Raw genomic sequence first — 19,967 nt, 5'->3', positions numbered from 1 at the left:
CAGAGTGGCTGCTGGCTTCAGCTCATCCCTCCTGCACTTCCACAGAGACCCTGGCTTCCAGACACAGCAAAGCCCTCAGCTTTCAGAATTTTTTATTTCCTTTCAGTGAATAAACCCAAACACCAGCAACACAACTTCCTCCCATATACTGCTGAGTTAAATTTTTAGGGGATTTTTTTTTTTTGGCTTTTGGTGATCCAAAGGGGAATCCTGTCCTTTTTGTGGAATCCTCCCCTTTTTGTGGTCCACACACAACTCCTGTGCCCCATCCCTGTCACAGCTCACATCTTTGGTGGATTTATCCTCCAGAACACCCATGAGTCAGGGAGTTACTGCCCTCCTGAAGCCCAGAAAAGGCAGCACCCTGCACTTGGAGCTGTCTCTAGCTCCAGGAACCAGGCAAGATGTTTTTTCTGCTCTGGTGGCTCAGTTGTGTTGCTCATTTCAGCTTCCTGTGAGATCTGAGAAGGTTTTCAAGTGACTTTTTGCTGTCAGAAGGGATAAAACAGTCTGTGAGTGTCCTCCCCACTCCCACAGAGGTATGAGAGGGTTTTGGGTGCTGGGTTTGGGTTGGGTGCTCTGCACTCCCTGCTCTCATCCCTCCCCACCCTGCTGTTCCAGATTGCAATGCAAGATGTGTTCTGTTACCATGGCAGATTACCTTTGTCAAGTGGGCAGTTTGCCTTATCTCTCTCTCTGAGTGATCACAATCACTCCTCCCTCTGAGGGCACACCAGCTGATAACAGCTATTGAATGTCCCTGCATGGCTGATAAGAACTACAGCATCCCATTGGGAGATGTGAGCCCAGGGGGAGGAGCCAAACATTGCTACCTGGATATAATCTGGAGATTCTGGAACACCAGCCAAGCATTCCTGCCTGGATATAATCTGGAGATTCTGGAACACCAGCCAAGCATTCCTGCCTGGATATAATCTGGAGGTTCTGGAACACCAGCCAAGCATTCCTGCCTGGATATAATCTGGAGATTCTGGAACACCAGCACAGCTTCTCCACTGGATTGCCCAGAGGAACAGCAGCTGCCTCTGCCCCTGGATCTTCAGAGGCAGAGACTGCACCTTTCTCCAGGATCCCTGCTCCAGCAGAACCAGCCCTGACACTGCAGGAGGGCTGAGCCACAATTCCAATGGCACTGCTGCCAACAGCCTGACCCACAGGTGTCAGGTTGGGCTCTGACTCTGTCAATGCTGTTCTAATTTACTGCATTGTTTATTTTATCTTTTTTTTTTTTTTTTTTTTTTTTTTTCCCTGTTAAAGAACTGTTATTCCTGCTCCCATATTTTTGCCTGAGAGCCCCTTAATTTCAAATTTATAACAATTCAGAGGGGTGGGGAGGGTTTACATTCTCCATTTCAGGGGAGGCTCCTGCCTTCCTTAGCAGATTCCTGGCTTTCCAAACCAAGACCCCTGCAGAGCCCCCCTGGCAGTGAGGAGGGGCTGAGGTGACATCTCTGCCATCCTCCTCCCCCAGAACAAGCTGCTGACAGCAAATCTGTAAAATTCCTGAGCTGTCATGCAGGGAAATCCCATGGCACCTCAGCAAAGCTCCTCTGCTTGGAGGAGCAGCAGCTCCAGGAGGATTTGATCTGCATTTGTCATGGAGATTGGTGGGGGTGAGAAGAAGGAGGAAATATTAAGACATGGCAATCCTGTCCCCCATGCTTTGTGATCCCAGAATTTACTGCCAAACCCAGCCCTGCCAGCCTCCCTCAGGCTCTTTGGGGCTTTCTGTGAAAAATTCCTCATTTCCCCCCCTCCTGCTGTCACATTTTCTCTGGGCAGCCTCGGCCCTGCCCTTTGAACGCTCCCTTTGCAGCAGATGGGGCTGTGTGAACACCCAGAAGGAGCAAAGGAATCAGCAGCTGCTCCCTGGGGCTGCCCACGAGGAGATGGAGAAGGATCTCAGCAGTGCCCGTGCCCTTGGTCAGGCTGAGTCACAGCAGAAACCTGGCAGGACACAGCCGGGGCGAGGAGAAAATTCCTCCACGTGGGAGGCACTTGCAGAGGAGCCACAGGCTGTGCCAGAAACTCCTGTAAATCCAGAAAGTGCCAGAAAAGCTGGCAGATTCCAGCAGGAATATGTGAGTCCAGCTGAATCCCAGGCAGAGTCTGCGTTTCCAGCGCCTCATCCTGTCCCCAGGAATCCCCAGGGGCTGGAAGTGCTCTGACCTCAGTGAGGATGAGGAGCTTTGGGGCAGGAAGATGGGAAAGATGCAATGTTCTCCAGAATCAGGGAGTTTGTAGGGAGAATTTGTAGGGAATTAAATCCTCTCTGTGAGGAGCTTTGGGGCAGAAATATGGGAAAGATGCATGGATCCCCAAAATCAGGGAGTTAAATCCTCTCTGTGAGCAGCTTTGGGGAAGGAAGATGGGAAAGATGCATTGATCCCCAAAATCAGGGAGTTAAATCCTCTCTGTGAGCAGCTTTGGGGAAGGAAGATGGGAAAGATGAATTGATCCCCAAAATCAGGGGGTTTGTAGGGAGATAAATCCTCTCTGTGAGCAGCTTTGGGGCAGAAATATGGGAAAGATGAATTGATCCCCAAAATCAGGGAGTTAAATCCTCTTTGTGAGCAGCTTTGGGGAAGGAAGATGGGAAAGATGAATTGATCCTCAAAATCAGGGAGTTTGTAGGGAGTTAAATTCTCTCTGTGAGCAGCTTTGGGGCAAGAATCAGAGGAAGATGGGAAAAATACATTGATCCCCAAAATCAGGGAGTTAAATCCTCCCTGTGATAGCTTCTCTGGGAAGCTGGGTGATGAAATTAAGAATCCTCATAAAGGCTGACCTTCCCTTGCAAGTTGAGAATTTTATCTCAGGGGGAAAACAGGCAATACCGGGGGGAGCAGGTATTTTCCTGCCCCCCCTGCAAATCACACTCTTTTCACCAAATCTGAGCAACACTTTAAAATTATGTCCTTGGAAAAAGCAGGGTTATGTCCTTGGAAAAGCAGGAATGTGTGCGTGGAAAAGCAGGATGATGAGCCTGGAAAAGCAGGATTATGTCCTTGGAAAAGCAGGGTTATGAGCCTGGAAAAGCAGGAATGTGTGCCTGGAAAAGCAGGATTATGAGCCTGGAAAAGCAGGATGATGTCCCTGGAAAAGCAGGATTATGTGCCTGGAAAAGCAGGGTTATGTGAGTGGAAAAGCAGGAATATGTGCCTGGAAAAGCAGGATTATGAGCCTGGAAAAGCAGGATTATGAGCCTGGAAAAGCAGGATTATGAGCTTGGAAAAGCAGAATTATGTCCCTGGAAAAGCAGGATGATGTCCCTGGAAAAGCAGGATGATGTCCCTGGAAAAGAAGGATTGTGTGCCTGGAAAAGCAGGATTATGTGCCTGGAAAAGCCGGATTCTGTGCCCGAGCTCCAGGCAGGAATCTGGAGTCATTATTTACAAAATCCTCCATTTCTCCAACACATAAATGTGCAGTGAAACACCTGAGGTTTATATTTTCCCTCCCAGAGGCTTTGGCGCTGACTCTTTTTATGCCCAGGCTTTTCTGCACTCCCTGAGCGGCACAAAATCCCCATTTCTCAAAGGGAAGAAAGTTGGGTTGTTTCTGGGGAAGATGCTCAGCTGCTGGGTGTTATTATTGCTCCAACAAAGGAAACACTGCCAGGCTGATTTACACTCCTGGAAGGCTTTGCCCCTCAGAAACGAATGCATTTATGATACAGCTCTGTGAAAGGAACAGAAATGTGATTTTTAAGGGGCAGCTGTAAACTCCATTTGCTGCCAGGCTTGCTCCTGCTGCCCATGTGAGTAAGAACCAGCCCCAAATCTGGGTTAGCTGGAGATTTCTCTGAATGGAACTGGCTTATCCTGGCTGATAAATTGTGAGCTGACACTTCCTGGGGCTTGGCAGCTCCTCTCAGGAGGAACTATCGATTTTGAGGCAGAAATCCAATATAATTGTGGGAGAAGGGAGCAGGACATCATTGACACCACTCAGAGCTGCAGCTCCGGACAGCCCTTTGTGGATGGCAAATGTTAATTCAGGTGCCCTCTCTGGCATCAGAACCCTCCATGGATTGTCTTGAGCTGCATTTATTTGTCTGGAAAATGGGAGTGGTGTTTATCTGGGAGTTGCTGTTCCTCATGCAGCTGTGGATTTACCCAGCAATGGGAAAAATAAGGATTTTGGAGGCAGTGCTGGGATTTCTCCCTTCCTTCTCCTCATCCTCCCCTCCAGAGGCTCTTTCTGGCTCCTGTTTGTGTCAGCTTTGTCAGCTCCCAGAGCAGGGAGGATGTTTGCCTTCCCTCCTTATGCTACATAAAAATCAGATTTCTGATCACAGGGGGGACATGATTTTGCGGCGGTTTCACCTCAGCTTGAAATTTGCATCATGAAATTTCAAAAAAAGGGGTGAAATGGGGAACTGCTCCGAGGGAAAACAGCACCACCTCATCTGTTTCAGGTCCGCCCAGTGCCATTCAATGCCTGGAAATGTTTGGGCATCTTGGTCTCAGCCATTCCAGAGTGTGCTCATCCCATTGAGTCGTGGAAGAACTTGCTGGGTTTCATTGAGCACAAGGGAAGGAAAATTGCCATTTTTACACATCAGGGGATGAGAAATCTCCCTCAAACACCCCCAGCAAGTGATGTCACAGTCAGCAGCCCCAGGTGATTAATTCTGCACAGTCATGGGGAGCAGAGCACCACCAGAGCTCCATGCAAGGGTGAAAAGTGGCACTTGCCCCGTGTTTGGGGTGAAATGGGAGCAGCTCAGGAGGAAAACAGCACCACCTCATCTGTTTCAGGTCTGCCCAGTGCCATTCAATGCCTGGAAATGTTTGGTCTTTCTCAGCTATTCCAGTGTGCTCATCCCATTGATGGGACGAGTCGTGGAAGAACTTGCTGGGTTTCATTGAGCACAAGGGAAGGAAAATTGCCATTTTTACACATCAGGGGATGAGAAATCTCCCTCAAACACCCCCAGCAAGTGATGTCACAGTCAGCAGCCCCAGGTGATTAATTCTGCACAGTCATGGGGAGCAGAGCACCACCAGAGCTCCATGCAAGGGTGAAAAGTGGCACTTGCCCTGTTTGAGATTGCCGGGGGTGATAGGTGGGAGTGAAACACAGTTCAAATCTCTTTGCCTGCCAGGCTGTGGTGTCTGTCAGAGTTCCCAGTCCCTGGGTTTAGCACAAGGGCTCACATCCCGAGGTTTGCTCAGCCCCAGCCTTCCAGCAGCATCCCCAAGGTGTTCTGCTGGCTGGGACTGTGTGACAGCACTCACAGGGCTCTGAGGGTGAGGGAAGAGACGAGGATCCATGTTTCAGAAGGCTGATTTATTATTATATATATTACATTAAAACTAAAAAAAGAAAAGATTTCCTCAGAAGGCTGGCTAAGAATAGAAAAAGAAAGAATGATAACAAAGGTTTGTGGCTCAGCTCTCTGTCCAAGCCAGCTGACTGTGATTGGCCATTAATTAGAAACAACCACATGAGACCAATCCCAGATGCACCTGTTGCATTCCACAGCAGCAGATAATCAATGTTTACATTTTGTTCCTGAGGCCTCCCAGCTTCTAAAGAGGAAAAATCCCAAGGAAAGGATTTTCCATAAAAGATGTCTGCAACAGGGCCTGGCCTGCCAGGAGCTGCCAGTGCCAGATCTCAGCCCCAAGGGCACAGATTCGGTGTCTGGGCAATGCACAGACATCAAACCCATCTCCCCTCCCTCATTCCAGGCTCAGTTTATAATTACTGATTTAAATTTTATTCCAATCCTGGCCACACCTGGCAGATTATTGTCATACCTGCACATGCAACACTGTTTTTTGGGAATCTCTGTGGGAAATGGGAATTCTGAGGCTTCCCAGGGAATGGAGGAGCACTCCAGCTCCCAGGTGTGTGAGGTTGGTGTCTCTGAGCTCTGTACCATGAGTTGTGGGTTCAGGAGCCCCTCAAGCCCCACCTTTGGCTGCTGGGACTTGCTAAACTTCAGGAGAAATGTTCAGAGTGGGTCTGAAGGGAAGCACACAGACAAGAGATCCAAGGGGTCTCAAATACAATGTATGCAGGCTGTCAGCTGCTCTGTTACAGCAATTCCAGCAATTCCCTCAATTTCTCACTGTTTCTTTCCCCCCTCCACTTTTCTGCAGCCCAGCCTCACCCTTTCTGTCCCCACCAGCACAGAACGTGGTGGGGACAGAGAAACACCCAGGAATCTTTTTCTTTTTTTCCTTTTCCTTTTCCTTTTCCTTTTCCTTTTCCTTTTCCTTTTCCTCTTCCTTTTCCTTTTCCTCTTTCCTTTTCTTTTCCTTTTCCTGTGTTTCTAGAGGGGCTTGATGCTTTGTGCAGGCTGCCCTAGAGCAGAGGCTGGGCAGAGCTAAAGAATAAAGCAGGGATTTATTAAAAGGCCTCCATGGATGCACCTTGGGCAGCACAAGGGCCCAGCCAGGGCTGCACCCAAGGTGAACCAAAATGGCCCCAAAATGAAACCAAGATGAACCAAAATGGTCCCAAAATGAACCCAAGGTGAACCAAAATGGCCCCAAAATGAACCCAAGGTGACCCAAAATGGCCCCAAAATGCACCCAAGATGAACCAAAATGGTCCCAAAATGAACCAAAGATGGACCAAAATGGCCCCAAAATGAACCCAAGATGAACCAAAATGGCCCCAAAATGCACGAGCGCTCCCGGGGTCTCTCCCTGGGATCAGTTCTGCTCCATTTGCACCTTGCAGTTCATTGTCCCATCCCAGCTTTAGCCCAGGCAGTCCCACCCTGCTTGTTTTTCTCTCTCCAGCCCACGGTGTTTGTGCTCCTGGGCTGAGATTTGGATCATTTGTCCTTGGTGCCCAGCTGGAGCAGGAATTGTTTTGTCTCCCTGCTCTGTGCACAGAGCTCACCATCCCCTGATGTGAACCCAGACCCACACACTGAAGCAGAGCAGAACCTGAAAAACAGAAAATCCCAAAGCTGAGGCAGCAGCAGGCTGAGGGAGCCCTGGCGTGGCAGTGGGGCCCATTGTGGAGCACAAAGGCTGCAGAGAGCCTTGGAGCTGGAATCCAAATCTCTGTCAGCTGCTGAGGCACAGCTCCTTTGATGACTCTGCTTGTTGGGGATAATTAGGCTGGTGCACACAGACACACACACGGATGTCTCTATTCTTCCTGCAGTTGCACTGCACATGCTGTGCATCCACGATGAGCTCTTGGTTAAAACCCAGGGCGGTGTTTTCAACTCTGAGAGCCCAAATTCACTTTCTAAAGTGACTTAAAAACACTAAAGCATCCTCAAGAGCCAGCAGGGTTAGCAGTTGATATTTAAAAGCACCATGGTTGTAGGGTTTTTTAAATCTTTCTTTCTTTTCTTTCTTTCTTTTCTTTTTTCTTTCTTTCTTTCTTTCTTTCTTTCTTTCTTTCTTTCTTTCTTTCTTTCTTTCTTTCTTTCTTTCTTTCTTTCTTTCTTTCTTTCTTTCTTTCTTTCTTTCTTTCTTTCTTTCTTTCTTTCTTTCTTTCTTTCTTTCTTTCTTTCTTTCTTTCTTTCTTTCTTTCTTTCTTTCTTTCTCTCTTTTTTCCTTTCCTTTCCTTTCCTTTCCTTTCCTTTCCTTTCCTTTCCTTTCCTTTCCTTTCCTTTCCTTTCCTTTCCTTTCCTTTCCTTTCCTTTCCTTTCCTTTCCTTTCCTTTCCTTTCCTTTCCTTTCCTTTCCTTTCCTTTCCTTTCCTTTCCTTTCCTTTCCTTTCCTTTCCTTTCCCTTTCCCTTTCCTTTCCTTTTCTCATGATCTTTCAAACAATGGAATTCCCCCCTGACTTGTGCCACTCTCAGGGCCCTGCAGCATCCTCTGAACTCAGGCTGCTCCATAGGAAAGTGGCACCAATAATCCAGGGATGAACTTTCCGAGGGCTTTACACTGCCCAAGGGGGAGGGAAAATCAGCATTTCATTCCAACAAGGCTCCATTCAAACATGCTGGATATCTGAAATCCCTGACCTGAAATCCAGGACTTCTCCCTGCCCCTCTTTGTCTTGAGAATCTCACCAGTACACTTGAGCTGGCTCCTGACAGCGCTAATCAGGTCTGGAGATAGGTGAAGAGAAAGAAAAAGGGATACAAAAAAGATAACACTGATATCTGCATCCCTGCAAGCTGATAGGGAGCTTGAAAGGGAATTGCATGCTGAGGATCAGGTTTTAAACTGCCTGGGGCTTTGGCCCAGCAGGCTCGGAGCCATTTTTCAGGCTCCCTCAGTGACACGTGAGGTCTGGGCTGCCCTTTCCGAGCTCCTTCCTGGAGCAGAGGGCAGGATCGAGTTCAGGACCTTGGCTCCGAGACAAGGAAATATCAGAGGGACGGAAGCCCAGGGAAATGTTTTCTTGTCACCATGTAATTTTAATACCCAAACAAACCAAGTGCTCGGGGAGCAGGAAACTCTCTGACATCTCTGTCAGCGTTTGCCAAAGTCAGGGAGCCTTGGAAAGCAGAGCTCAGCAATGCAGGGAATGCTGCCTGAGCCAGGGCCTCTCTGCACACGGTGATGCTGCTCCAACACCCCAACACCGGGTCCCAGTGCAGTGCGGGGTGTGCAGGCACCACAGGGCAGTTTGAGTTTTGTTTGCTTTTTGTTTTTCTCCCTGAACACACCCACGAGCTCATTCTGTGGGACAGCAAGTCCTGCAGGGACTCCCTGACCTTGGCTGAGCAATTTGCGCAGGGCTGTCACAGACATCTTTTATGAAAAATCCTTTCCTTCGGGGTTTTCCTCCTGAAAAGCTGAGAAGCCTCAGGAACAAAATGCAAACAATGGTTATCTGCTGCTGTGGAATGCAACAGGTGCATCTGTGATTGGTCTCATGGGGTTGTTTCTAATTAATGGCCAATCACAGCTGGCTCAGACAGAGAGCCTAAGACACAAACCTTTGTTATCATTCTTTCTTTTTCTATTCTTAGCCAGCCTTCTGATGAAATCTTTTCTTCTATTCTTTTAGTATCATTTTAATAAAAAATATATGATAAAATAATAAATCAAGCCTTCTGAAACATGGAGTCAGATCCTCGTCTCTTCCCTCATCCTCAGACCCCTGTGAGCATGATCACACAGGAGTTCTCTGTCCTTAAACCCTTTCCTCAGAAATGTTTTCCCTGTGGGTATCAGCCCCAAATATCAGATTGTTCCAGGGCTCCCAGCCATCAGGTTTGATTAATGGCAGCTCTGTGTCCCTTTGATTAATGGCACTTCTGTGTCCGGCATCCTGAACCACTGAGGAGGTGACACCAAGCCCTGCTGCTGCCGTTATCATTTTACAGTGAGATCTTATCACAGAAATGTCTCCTTTGACTATGATAAGAGGTTTCCCTTCCTCTGATAACGTTGTACCATGTCATGGAAAGAGTTGCTGCGCTAAGTCTTGCATGAATGGACTGAAACTCCACAGATTCAGGTGCAAGTCTCAGCCTAACTGTGGGTTTGATATCCGAGCTTCTCTGCGCCTCAGTCTTCAGATTATACATGGAAACAAAGAGCCCTCTGTGGTTTATCACTTTGGATCTCCAAAGTAAGGAATTCCTCCAAAGTAAGGAATCCTCCAGATTCTGGAGCCTCTTCATGGACACGGAGTTAAACTGTCTCATGGAGATCCCCCACCCCAATGGACTGCAGCCACTGGCCCAGAACAACCTGAATCCTGCAGGAATCACCTCAGTCCCACAGCAGAAACTGCAGTAAAGCCAATGGAAAAAAAAAAATAAAATCCATGTGCAGAGCAGCCACGGACTGAGTCCCAAATGGAAGTTTGTGCAGCTCCCCCAGAGCACCTCCCTGGCAGCTGCTGCCCCATCTCCCTGTCCTGTCCTGCAGACTGGCTGGATCCCCTCCAGCACAGATGGACAGAACAGTCCTGAGCCCTCAGGGCTGGCCCAGGAACTGCAGAACACAACCCAGAGCAGCTCAGACTGCTCCAGCCCCATCCCCTAAACCCTCACGTGGGCACAGAGCTGAGTCACTTGTGCAGGTGACCTCCCAGAACCTCTCCCTGTCACCGTCACATTTTCTGAAAAATCCCTTTTGCCCAGGATTTTCTCTTGGGAAGCTGAGAAGCCTCAGAGAAAAAGGAAAACAATAATTATCTGATTTGCTTCCCCTGTGTTTTGCTGCTTTGGAATGTGTTTGGAGATTGTTTACCCACAGGTAATTGTTTCATTGGACTCTGGTGTGAAATATTTTGACTTATTGGCCAATCAGGGCCAAGCTGTGTCACACTCTGAAGAGAGTCACGAGTTTTCATTATTATTTTTTAACCTTCTGTAAGTATCCTTTCTGTATTCTTTAGTATATTTTAGTATAGTATTCTTTAATATAATATAGATAATACAGTAATAAATAAGTAATAAATCCTTCACATTTGTTTCCCAGAAAAATCCTTCATATTTGTTTCCTGGGAAAATCCTTCACATTTGTTTCCCAGAAAAAAATCCTGGGAATCAGGAAAATCCTTCAAATTTGTTTCCGAGGAAAATCCTTCACATTTGTTTCCCAGAAAAAAATCCTGGGAATCGGGAAAATCATTCAAATTTTTTTTCTCAGGAAAATCCTACACATTTGTTTCCCAGAAAAATCCTGGGAATCAGAAAAATCCTTCATATTTGTTTCCTAGGAAAATCCTTCACATTTGTTTCCCAAAAAAATCCTGGGAATCGGGAAAATCCTTCACATTTGTTTCCCAGGAAAAATCCTGGGAATCAGGAAAATCATTCAAATTTTTTTCTCAGGAAAATCCTTCACATTTGTTTCCCAGGAAAATCCTGGGAATCAGGGAAGCCCTTTAAATGCTTGGGCTCAAGAGGGGCATGGGGCTGGTTTCGGGCTGGGTCTTTGCACAGTATGAATTTCAGCCAGGAATTTTTGCAGCAAACAAACACCCTGAAGGCAAAGCTGGGAAGGGAAGGGAAGGAAACCACTTGAAAAATGAAAATTATGAGCAGCACTTCACTTCCACACAGTCGTTTCCCAAATCCAGCTCCAGCCTTGCTGGGCTGAAATCCTGTGGTGTTGCTAAGTCTGTTACCAAGCAAAACGTGTCTTAGCAGGCTAAAATCCCTTCCCAAACGCCAGAGAACTGAGCTTCGTTTCTTCAGCAAGAATGAAACCTTTAATGCTTGTAAATTCTCCTCCTTCCTGAGAAGGCAAATCCTGGTTTTGCCCAGGCCCAGGGGAATTATCTCCTCCTCATGGGCACAGAGTTAAACCCTTTTCCAGGCCCACATCAGGGGAAGGAAGATTTAGTTTGGGAAAGCTTTGCCACCTGTGTCATGTCTTCTGCTTATCAGAGACAGAAAAAGCAAATTATCTCTAATTTAAGTATTGTGGGCAGTGATTTACCCAGCCTGAGTAATGGACCAGGGAATTATCTTCATTTTCTTAGGCCTGGATATCTTCTGAAACAGAATCTCAGAGTTGTGTGCAGCAGCTGAAACATTTTGAATTTTATCCATTTATATATCCATGCATTATATCCATTCTGTGAACCCAGAATTACATGAAAAAAAAAAAAGCAGGATTAATTCTTTTTCCTCATGCTAGAATTTTAACTGGTTTTGAGGATGTTTTGGAGGAGTTTAAAGGCCGACATGGAACTTTGAAAACTTGCAGATTCTGGAGCCACGTTGATTTCTGCACCATGCAGGATGAATAAGTTCCAATAATTCAAGTTTGGCCAAAGGTCTCCTTCCATCCTGAATGAAACTGCAGACCACCACTATTTTTTTTTTTCAATTTTAGCCTTTTATAGACTCATTATGGATTTTTTTAATTGCTTCTACAGGCACAGGAGTTGCAAGTGATCCCCTGTGGTTTTGATGGCCTGTAAATTACATTTATATATCCATGCATTATATCCATTTCTATACCCATTCTGTGAACCCAGAATTAAAACAAAAAAAGCAGGATTGATTATTCTTCCTCATGCTAGAACTTTAACTGGTTTTGAGGATGTTTTGGAAGAGTTCAAAGGCTGACACGGAACTTTTAAAACTTGCAGATTCTGGAGCCACATTGATTTCTGCACCATGCAGAATAACTGAAATTTATTGAAATGTTTCAATAATTCAAGCTTGGCCAAAGGTCTCCTTCCATCCTGAATGAAACTGCAGTCCACCACTAATATTTTTTTTTTCAATTTCAGCCTTTTATAGACACATTATGGGTTTTTTAATAATTGCTTCTACAGGCATAGGAGCTGTAAGTGATCCCCTGTGGTTTTGATGGCCTGTAAATTACTTTGTGCTTTTCTTCTCTCTGCTCTCAGGGTTATGCAGGGATTATAAACAACAGTGAGAGGTGCTGGCAGGCAGACTGGATGACAATTAGGTGGAACCACTGATGGGAAATTCATAACGAGATGATAAATAATATTTTAGGGCGACTGGGAAATATCATTTGTATGAAATCTCTTTCTGGAAGAACCCTCCTGTTGTGTTTGGGCATTGGAGCACTGGGGGTTTGATTGTGTCAACAAGGGTAAAATGTTTAAAATGTTTTCCTTGGTGCCCAAATTGCAAAATGGGAATTTTAACCTCACCTTTGCCTTCCTTGCCTGCTTCACCCAGAAACTCCTGGGGGTAGGGACACCAGACAGTACGTAATCTAATGGGCTAATTGCAAAATAAAATAATAATAATAATGATAATGGCAGCGTGCTGGCAGCAGGGCAGAGCAGCAGCTCCTGGTGCTGGTTCGGAGGGATGGCACACTGCAGGTAGAACATTCTAGAAGTGGTTTGAGCTTCACCCTGTGATTCAGAGGAGCCCTGAATGCAGCTGGTGCTGGGAAGGAGGAAAACAGACAGAGCTGTGCCCTAAAACTCCTCAGAGAGGGGAGCAGGGAGAACCTCAAGGGTGTCAGTGTGAGCTGGGGGACCCCGGATCAGCGCAGAGCCATTCATTACAGTCACAGCTCAGAGAGGAAGGACACATCCCCAGAACCCCACAAACCACCCATGGGATGGACAAATAAAGGATTTTTAAAGAACCTTTTGCAGTTTGGCATTGCCACCTGACATCCTCTCTTGGTCTTGCCTGCCCCAGCCCAGTTTCTGCCTTACCTGAGCCACCAGCAACACTTGGAAATCACATTTAGCCTTTCACCTTTGATTATTTTAACAATTTCTGCCTTACCTGAGCCACCAGCAACACTTGAAATCACATTTAACCTTTCACCTTTGATTATTTTAACAATTTCTGCCTTACCTGAGCTATCAGCAACACTTGGAAATCACATTTAGCTTTTTACCCTCCATTATTTTAACAATTTCTGCCTTACCTGAGCCACCAGCAACACTCGGAGATCACATTTAGCCTTCCACCTTTGATTATTTTAGCACCTACAGGCAAAGCCCGGCACTGTGAGCCCTGCCCAGGAGCTCACCCTGGAAATGCGGATTTCAGCTCAGCCTGTGGCCCTGCCTGAGCTCCCCTGTCTGTCTGTCTGTCCCCACCGAGTGCCCCCAGCTGCAGCAGAGCCAGGAGGCAGCGATGGTGTTTGGTGACACGCCTGACAGACTTGTCTGACAACTTGGGGGTTTGTTTTGCATAAGCCACCCAAACAGATGGTCACCACTTTTTAAGTACCAGCCTGGCTCGTGTTTGTGTGCACAGAGCTGAAATCCTAATTTCACTGAAATCTCATTTCACTGAATTCCCATTTCGCTGAATTCCCATCTCACTGAATTCCCAATTTCACTGAAATCCCATTTTACTGAAATCCCATTTCTGTGAATTCCCATTTCACTGAATTCCCATCTGACTGAATCTCCATTTCACTGAAATCCCAATTTCACTGAATTCCCATCTCACTGAATTCCCATCTCCCTGAAATCCCAATTTCACTGAATTCCCATTTCTCTGAAATCCCATCTCACTGAGTTCCCATCTCAGAGCTCCCATTTCACTGAGTTCCCTGTTGGAGCTGTGGTTTTGGGGCAGCAAACACAGGTGGGAGATTTTGGGGGAAAACTCACAAGGGCTTTAAGGTTATTTCTCCTTTCCCTCTCTCTATGAAGACGATGATTTTTTGTTTTTAATCTCCTTACCCTCTCTGGTGGGAAATGATGATTTTATGTCCCTGGCATCTTGGTGTTCTCATTCCCACATCCAGAGAGATGCTGAGAGTTAAAAACCATTCCCTGGGCCTTTAGGAAATGCCCTTTTGCCGTGCCCTCCTCCCTCTCAAGCTCCCAAACCTGTGCTCCATCCTCACCCTACCCTTGGTGGCACCACTTTTGGATTTTAATGGCTTTATTTTCGTTTTGCTTTTTGCCTGAATTTTAATGATGAATTACTTGTAGCTCGCTGCTCCTTCAGATGGGATGAGTGGTGCCTGTCCCAGCACAGAGTTGAGCTCTCACACAGGGTTATCCTCAGCTCAAGGCAGCTTTCCCCACCTGCCTGGCTGCATTTTTTCTGCATTTAGGGGTATTTTGCCCATTTTCCTGGCTTGCTCCTTGTGTTTAACATCCTCTGCTCTGCTGAGTTGTCTCACAGGGTTATCCTGAACTCAATACAGCTTTACCCACCTGCCTGATTGTATTTCCCATAGATACTTTTTGCATTTAGGGGTATTTTGCTCCTTTTTCTGGCTTGCTCCCTCTATTTGACCTTCTCTGCTGAGTTGTCTCACAGGGTTATCCTGAACTCAGTATCAACACAGCTTTACCCACCTGCCTGATTGTATTTCCAATAGGTACTTTTTGCATTTAGGGATATTTTGCCCATTTTCCTGGCTTGCTCCTTGTGTTTAACATCCTCTGCTCTGCTGAGATGTCTCACAGGGTTATCCTGAACTCAAGGCAGCTTTTCCCATCTGCCTGATTGTATTTCCAATAGGTACTTTTTGCATTTAGGGGTATTTTGCCCATTTTCCTGGCTTGCTGCCTGTGTTTAACCTTCTCTGCTCTGCTGAGCTGTCGCACAGGGATATCCTGAACTCAATACAGCTTTACCCACCGACCTGGCTGTAATTTTTTTCTTGCATTTAGGGGTATTTTACTCCTTTTTCTGGCTTGGTCCCTCTGTTTAACCTCCTCTGCTTTGCACGATGAAACAATGAGTTCATTTTAACAAATGCCAGAGCTTTCAGGGCAGGAATGTGGCCCACAGACACAGCTCCTGAGTCAGGTGGGAGCGGGGCTGCCTGGCAGCCTTGATGGCACTGTTGTGCAGGTAAGAACCACTTTCATTCATAGGATCAGGCTGATTTTTTTTTTAAATCCCAGCTCCACTGAAAGATACACATCTTTTTTTTTTTTTTTCCCAACCATCTTTTCTTCCAAGCGTGAAGTCACCGCTCTGCCCTGCTCTTCATTTGCATTCAGTGTGTCTGAAAGCTGGGTGCTGATCTCAGTAGATAACTGACAGCCAGAAGGAGTGCAAAGCAGCAAAAAGCAAAAAATAAAAAAATAAAAATACGATTTCCTGCATGTGCTGGTGGATCCATGCAATCCCACGAATCCACCAGGAACATATGCCCTTAAACTGCATGCGCCTGTCTATATTTATATATACGTTAAAATAAAAACAAACTGTGACAAGGGAAGCTGCAAAACGCCGGAGCTCTGATGGGAATCAACAACAAACTGAAAACTTGGGGAGCTCAAGGAGCCATCCTGATCCCCAAACTGAAAACTTGGGGAGCTCAGGGAGCCATCCCGATCCCCAAACTGAAAACTTAGGGAGCTCAAGGAGCCATCCCGATCCCCGCCGGTTTCATTTGCATCCCAAAGCAGCAGTCCCACCTCAGCAGCCGCTGTTCCCTCATTAAGGTGTCATTAGCTTGCTGCCTGATTAATTTAAAGCCTAAGCACACACAGGCCGTGAATTGGGCAAGATAAACCGAACCACTCCGGGCTGGGGATGGAAATCGCTTCTGTCGCTCCGCTGCTTTAAGGGTGATTTGTACACGACTCAAAGCGAATCCCCCGGGTGTGCGAGCTAAAGCAATTTCAGTTTGGGCGGCAAAAACTTCTGGTCCCTCCCTGGCCATCCCAAACTTCGGGACAGGGACCGGAGTGCCCGAGGCTCCTGCCCGGCCGGAGGAGACGAGCGGAGCATCCCGAGGGTCCTACAGCCCTACAGCATCCCCGGGCCACGCCAGGAGAGCATCTCCTGCTCCGGGAGAGCATTCCCTGCTCCGGGAGAGCATCCCCTGCTCCGGGAGAGCATCCCCTGCTCCAGAAGAGCATCCCCTGCTCCGGGAGAGCATTCCCTGCTCCGGGAGAGCATCCCCTGCTCCGGGAGAGCATCCCCTGCTCCAGGAGAGCATCCCCTGCTCCAGGAGAGCATCCCCTGCTCCAGGAGAGCATCCCCTGCTCCAGGAGAGCATCCCCTGCTCCGGGAGAGCATTCCCTGCTCCGAGAGAGCATCCCCTGCTCCGGGAGAGAATCTCCTGCTCCAGAAGAGCATCCCCTGCTCCAGGAGAGCATCCCCTGCTCTGGGAGAGCATCCCCTGCTCCAGAAGAGCATCCCCTGCTCCGGGAGAGCATCCCCTGCTCCGGGAGATCATTCCCTGCTCCGGGAGAGCATCCCCTGCTCCGGGAGAGCATCCCCGGCTCCGGGAGAGCATCCCCGGCTCCGGGAGAGCATCCCCTGCTCCAGAAGAGCATCCCCTGCTCCGGGAGAGCATCCCCGGCTCCGGGAGATCATTCCCTGCTCTGGGAGAGCATCCCCTGCTCCGGGAGAGCATTCCCTGCTCTGGGAGAGCATCCCCTGCTCCGGGAGAGCATTCCCTGCTCCGGGAGAGCATCCCCTGCTCCAGGAGAGCATTCCCAGCTGTCCAGGCCGTTCCCAGAGGGCATCCCCAGGCCGTATCGCCCCCAGCCCGGGACAGCATCGCGCCGCTGCCCCGGCAGCGCATCCTCCACTGCCGGGAGAGCATTCCCCGCTTCCCTGGCTGCTCCGAGAAGGGCCGCTCCGGGAGCGCATCCGGGAGAGCACTGCCCGCTGCCGGCAGAGCATCCCTCCGCTCCGGCAGCGCATTTCCCTCTCGGGAGAGCATCCCCTGCTCCGGTAGAGCTTCCCCTCGCTCCGGTAGAGCTTCCCCGTGCTCCGGGAGCGCATTTCCCCTCGGGAGAGAATCTCCCTGCTCCGGCACAGCATGCCCCGCTGTCCGGGCCGCTCCGGCAGAGCATCCCCCCTTCTCCAGGAGCGCATCCCCCTTCTCCGGCAGAGCATCACCCCGCTCCGGGAGTTCATTTCTCTCTCGGGAGAGCATCCCCCTGCTCCGGCACAGCATCCCCTTGATCCGGCAGAGCATCTCCCTGCTCCGGGAGCGCATTTCCCGCTCTCCGGGCCGCTCCGGCAGAGCATCCCCCCTCTCCGGGTGCTCATCCCCCTTCTCCGGCAGAGCATCACCCCGCTCCGGGAGCTCATTTCCCTCTCGGGAGAGCATCCCCCTGCTCCGGCACAGCATCCCCCCTGCTCCAGCAGTACATCCTCCCTCTCGAGGGGCTCATTTCCCTCTCGGGAGAGCATCCCCTGCTCCAGCAGCGCATCCCCCTCTCCGGGAGCTCATCCCCTCTCCGGCGCGGCATCCCCGCCTCTCCCCGAGCTCGATCCCCGCTTCCCCGGCTCTCCCTCCCCGCGTCCGGCCCCAGCCGAGCGCCGCCCGCCGCTCCTCCGCCTCTCCCCGCTCGGTGAAACGCGAGCACAGAGCAGCAAAGCCCCGCGGGGCAGCGACTCACGCCCGCGCTTTGGGGAAGCCCATGGAGAGCAGGATGTCCAGCGAAGAGCCATGTTTGATGGTCCCGGCGCGGTGCTGGCGGCCCCGGCGCGGGATGACTTTGCTGTAGAGCTCGTCCCGGGCGGCCATGGCGAGCTGGGCCATCAGCGCGCTGCCATCGGCCGGCCATGCACGCCAGGGGCTGCGGACAGCGCCGGGGACACCACACACGGCCCCGAGCGGCGGCGACACCGCCCACGGCCCGCAGGGAGGGAGGGAGGGAGGGGAAGGAGGGGAGGGATGAGGGAGGGATGGGGGAGGGATGAGGGAGGGGAGGGATGAGGGAGGGTTGAGGGAGGGATGCGGGAGCGCGGCCGGGATTGCGCCCCCGCCCCGCCGAGGGTGGGTGGGGGATGCGCGGCAGCGGGCGGGAGCAAGGAAGGTTTCCTTTAAGGAAAAAAAAAAATTTAAAAAAAATTTAAAAAAATAAAAAAAAAAAAAAAGAAAATGAGAAAATGAAAGCACGTGCACGCGCGGTTTGGTTTTCTTTCTTCTGTTTTTGTTTTTTTTTTTTTTCTTTTCTTTTTTATTTGATTTTTTGTGTTTGTTTTGCCTTTACCATGGTCGTTACGTTCCTTTATTTATTTATTTTTTTAGGTTGGTTTGGTTTTGGTTCGTTTTGCCTTCATTAGAAATCTCTTGTTGATTTAATGATTTTTTTTTCGTTTGTTTTCGTCCGCTTCGCCTTTATTGTGATGTTTTTTGCGTTTGTTTGTTCATTCATGTATTTGTTTAATATATTTCTTTATATAGATACATTTAAAAATATTCATTTATATATAAATGTATTTATATAGAAATATGTATAGAAATTTATTTATATATAAATGTATTTATATAGAAATATCTATAGAAATTTATTTATTTATATAGAAATATTTATTTATATAGAAATTGTTTCTCTCCTTCCTTCCTTCCTTCCTTCCTTCCTTCCTTCCTTCCTTCCTTCCTTCCTTCCTTCCTTCCTTCCTTCCTTCCTTCCTTCCTTCCTTCCTTCCTTCCTTCCTTCCTTCCTTCCTTCCTTCCTTCCTTCCTTCCTTCCTTCCTTCCTTCCTTCCTTCCTTCCTTCCTTCCTTCCTTCCTTCCTTCCTTCCTTCCTTCCTTCCTTCCTTCCTTCCTTCCTTCCTTCCTTCCTTCCTTCCTCCCTCCCTCCCTCCCTCCCTCCCTCCCTCCCTCCCTCCCTCCCTCCCTCCCTCCCTTCTCTTTTTCTTTTCTCTCTTATTTCCCTTCTTTCATGTTTTAGGAAATCCTCTCTGTGACCTCAACCAAACTCCTCAGGACAGATATTCCTGCTTTTCTCCTCATTCTGTTTCAATTCATCCGCCTCATCCTTTTCCTTTTATTTTTTATAATTTTTTTTTTCTGTGACTTTCCCTTTTTTCCACTTTTCCTTTCACTTTTAAGGCCAGCCTCATCCTGCTCCCACAGGCCCAGCCTGAAACCCCAACCCTGCCAGCAAATAAAAACCCCTGAAGAGGCATTTTTAAAAATAGTTTATGTTGGGGAAGGAAATCAATAGTGGCAATGACAAATCTATCAGTGCAGTTGTTATTATTCCCATTAGGGAAAACCAACAGCCCATTTCCATTTTGTTGTATCAATGAAGGGGAAAAAATAATAAAACAATTCATCTCCCAGCTCCCTGCTCGTTCTCCTCCTGTGCCAGGAGATTTTCTGCTCTTTATCCACAGGGAAAAACCATCCCTGAACTGAGGATTCCATGGAAATTCCAGCTCAGGAAAGACACAGCACAAAAAACCCAAAACCAAACTAAAAATGCTTCTTGTTCCTCTCTTAAAATCACTTTAAACTCCTCTGATGTGGCTGAGGTTCTTCAATTTGCCCTCACTATTAATTGGTGAAGAATTTATTAAAGCCAGAAGGTGAAATGAATTTAGCTGTGGGTTTCAGCTGTGAAATCAGGATCAGGCACCCAATGCACTCCAATTTAATTCAGGGGAGAATTAAGGGTTTTAATAACAATATTTTCTATTCCATTTTAACACAGGAGGAGAATTAAGAGTATTAATAACAATTTTTGTGCTCAAATTTGGAGCCCCCAGGAGGGTTTGGCCCCCATGAACTCATCCCAGCCTCACAAAGACCCTGGAAATTCCAGCTCAAGAAAGACACAGCACAAAAAAAACCAAAACCAAACTAAAAATGCTTCTTGTTCCTCTCTTAAAATCACTTTTAACTCCTCTGATGTGGCTGAGGTTCTTT

The 19,967-nt window shown here is 48.1% G+C and overlaps 1 protein-coding gene across 1 annotated transcript in view; it reads right to left on the bottom strand.

The window, feature by feature from the left end:
* The window catches only part of UBASH3B (ubiquitin associated and SH3 domain containing B), an 87,392-nt gene extending 69,450 nt beyond the window's left edge, over positions 1–17,942 (bottom strand). Inside the window, exon 1 of the mRNA XM_063178485.1 lies at positions 17,707–17,942. Within this exon, the coding sequence (XP_063034555.1) occupies positions 17,707–17,849 (143 nt within the window). The 5' untranslated portion in view covers positions 17,850–17,942. The remainder of the gene's footprint in view (positions 1–17,706) is intronic.
* Between the last annotated feature and the right edge of the window lie 2,025 nt (positions 17,943–19,967).

The sequence above is a fragment of the Melospiza melodia genome, chromosome 29 (genome assembly GCF_035770615.1).
Source record: "Melospiza melodia melodia isolate bMelMel2 chromosome 29, bMelMel2.pri, whole genome shotgun sequence".
Classification (NCBI taxonomy): Eukaryota; Metazoa; Chordata; class Aves; order Passeriformes; family Passerellidae; genus Melospiza; species Melospiza melodia.
Note: the sequence above shows the minus strand (reverse complement) of the source record. Positions and strands in the feature narration are given on the sequence as shown.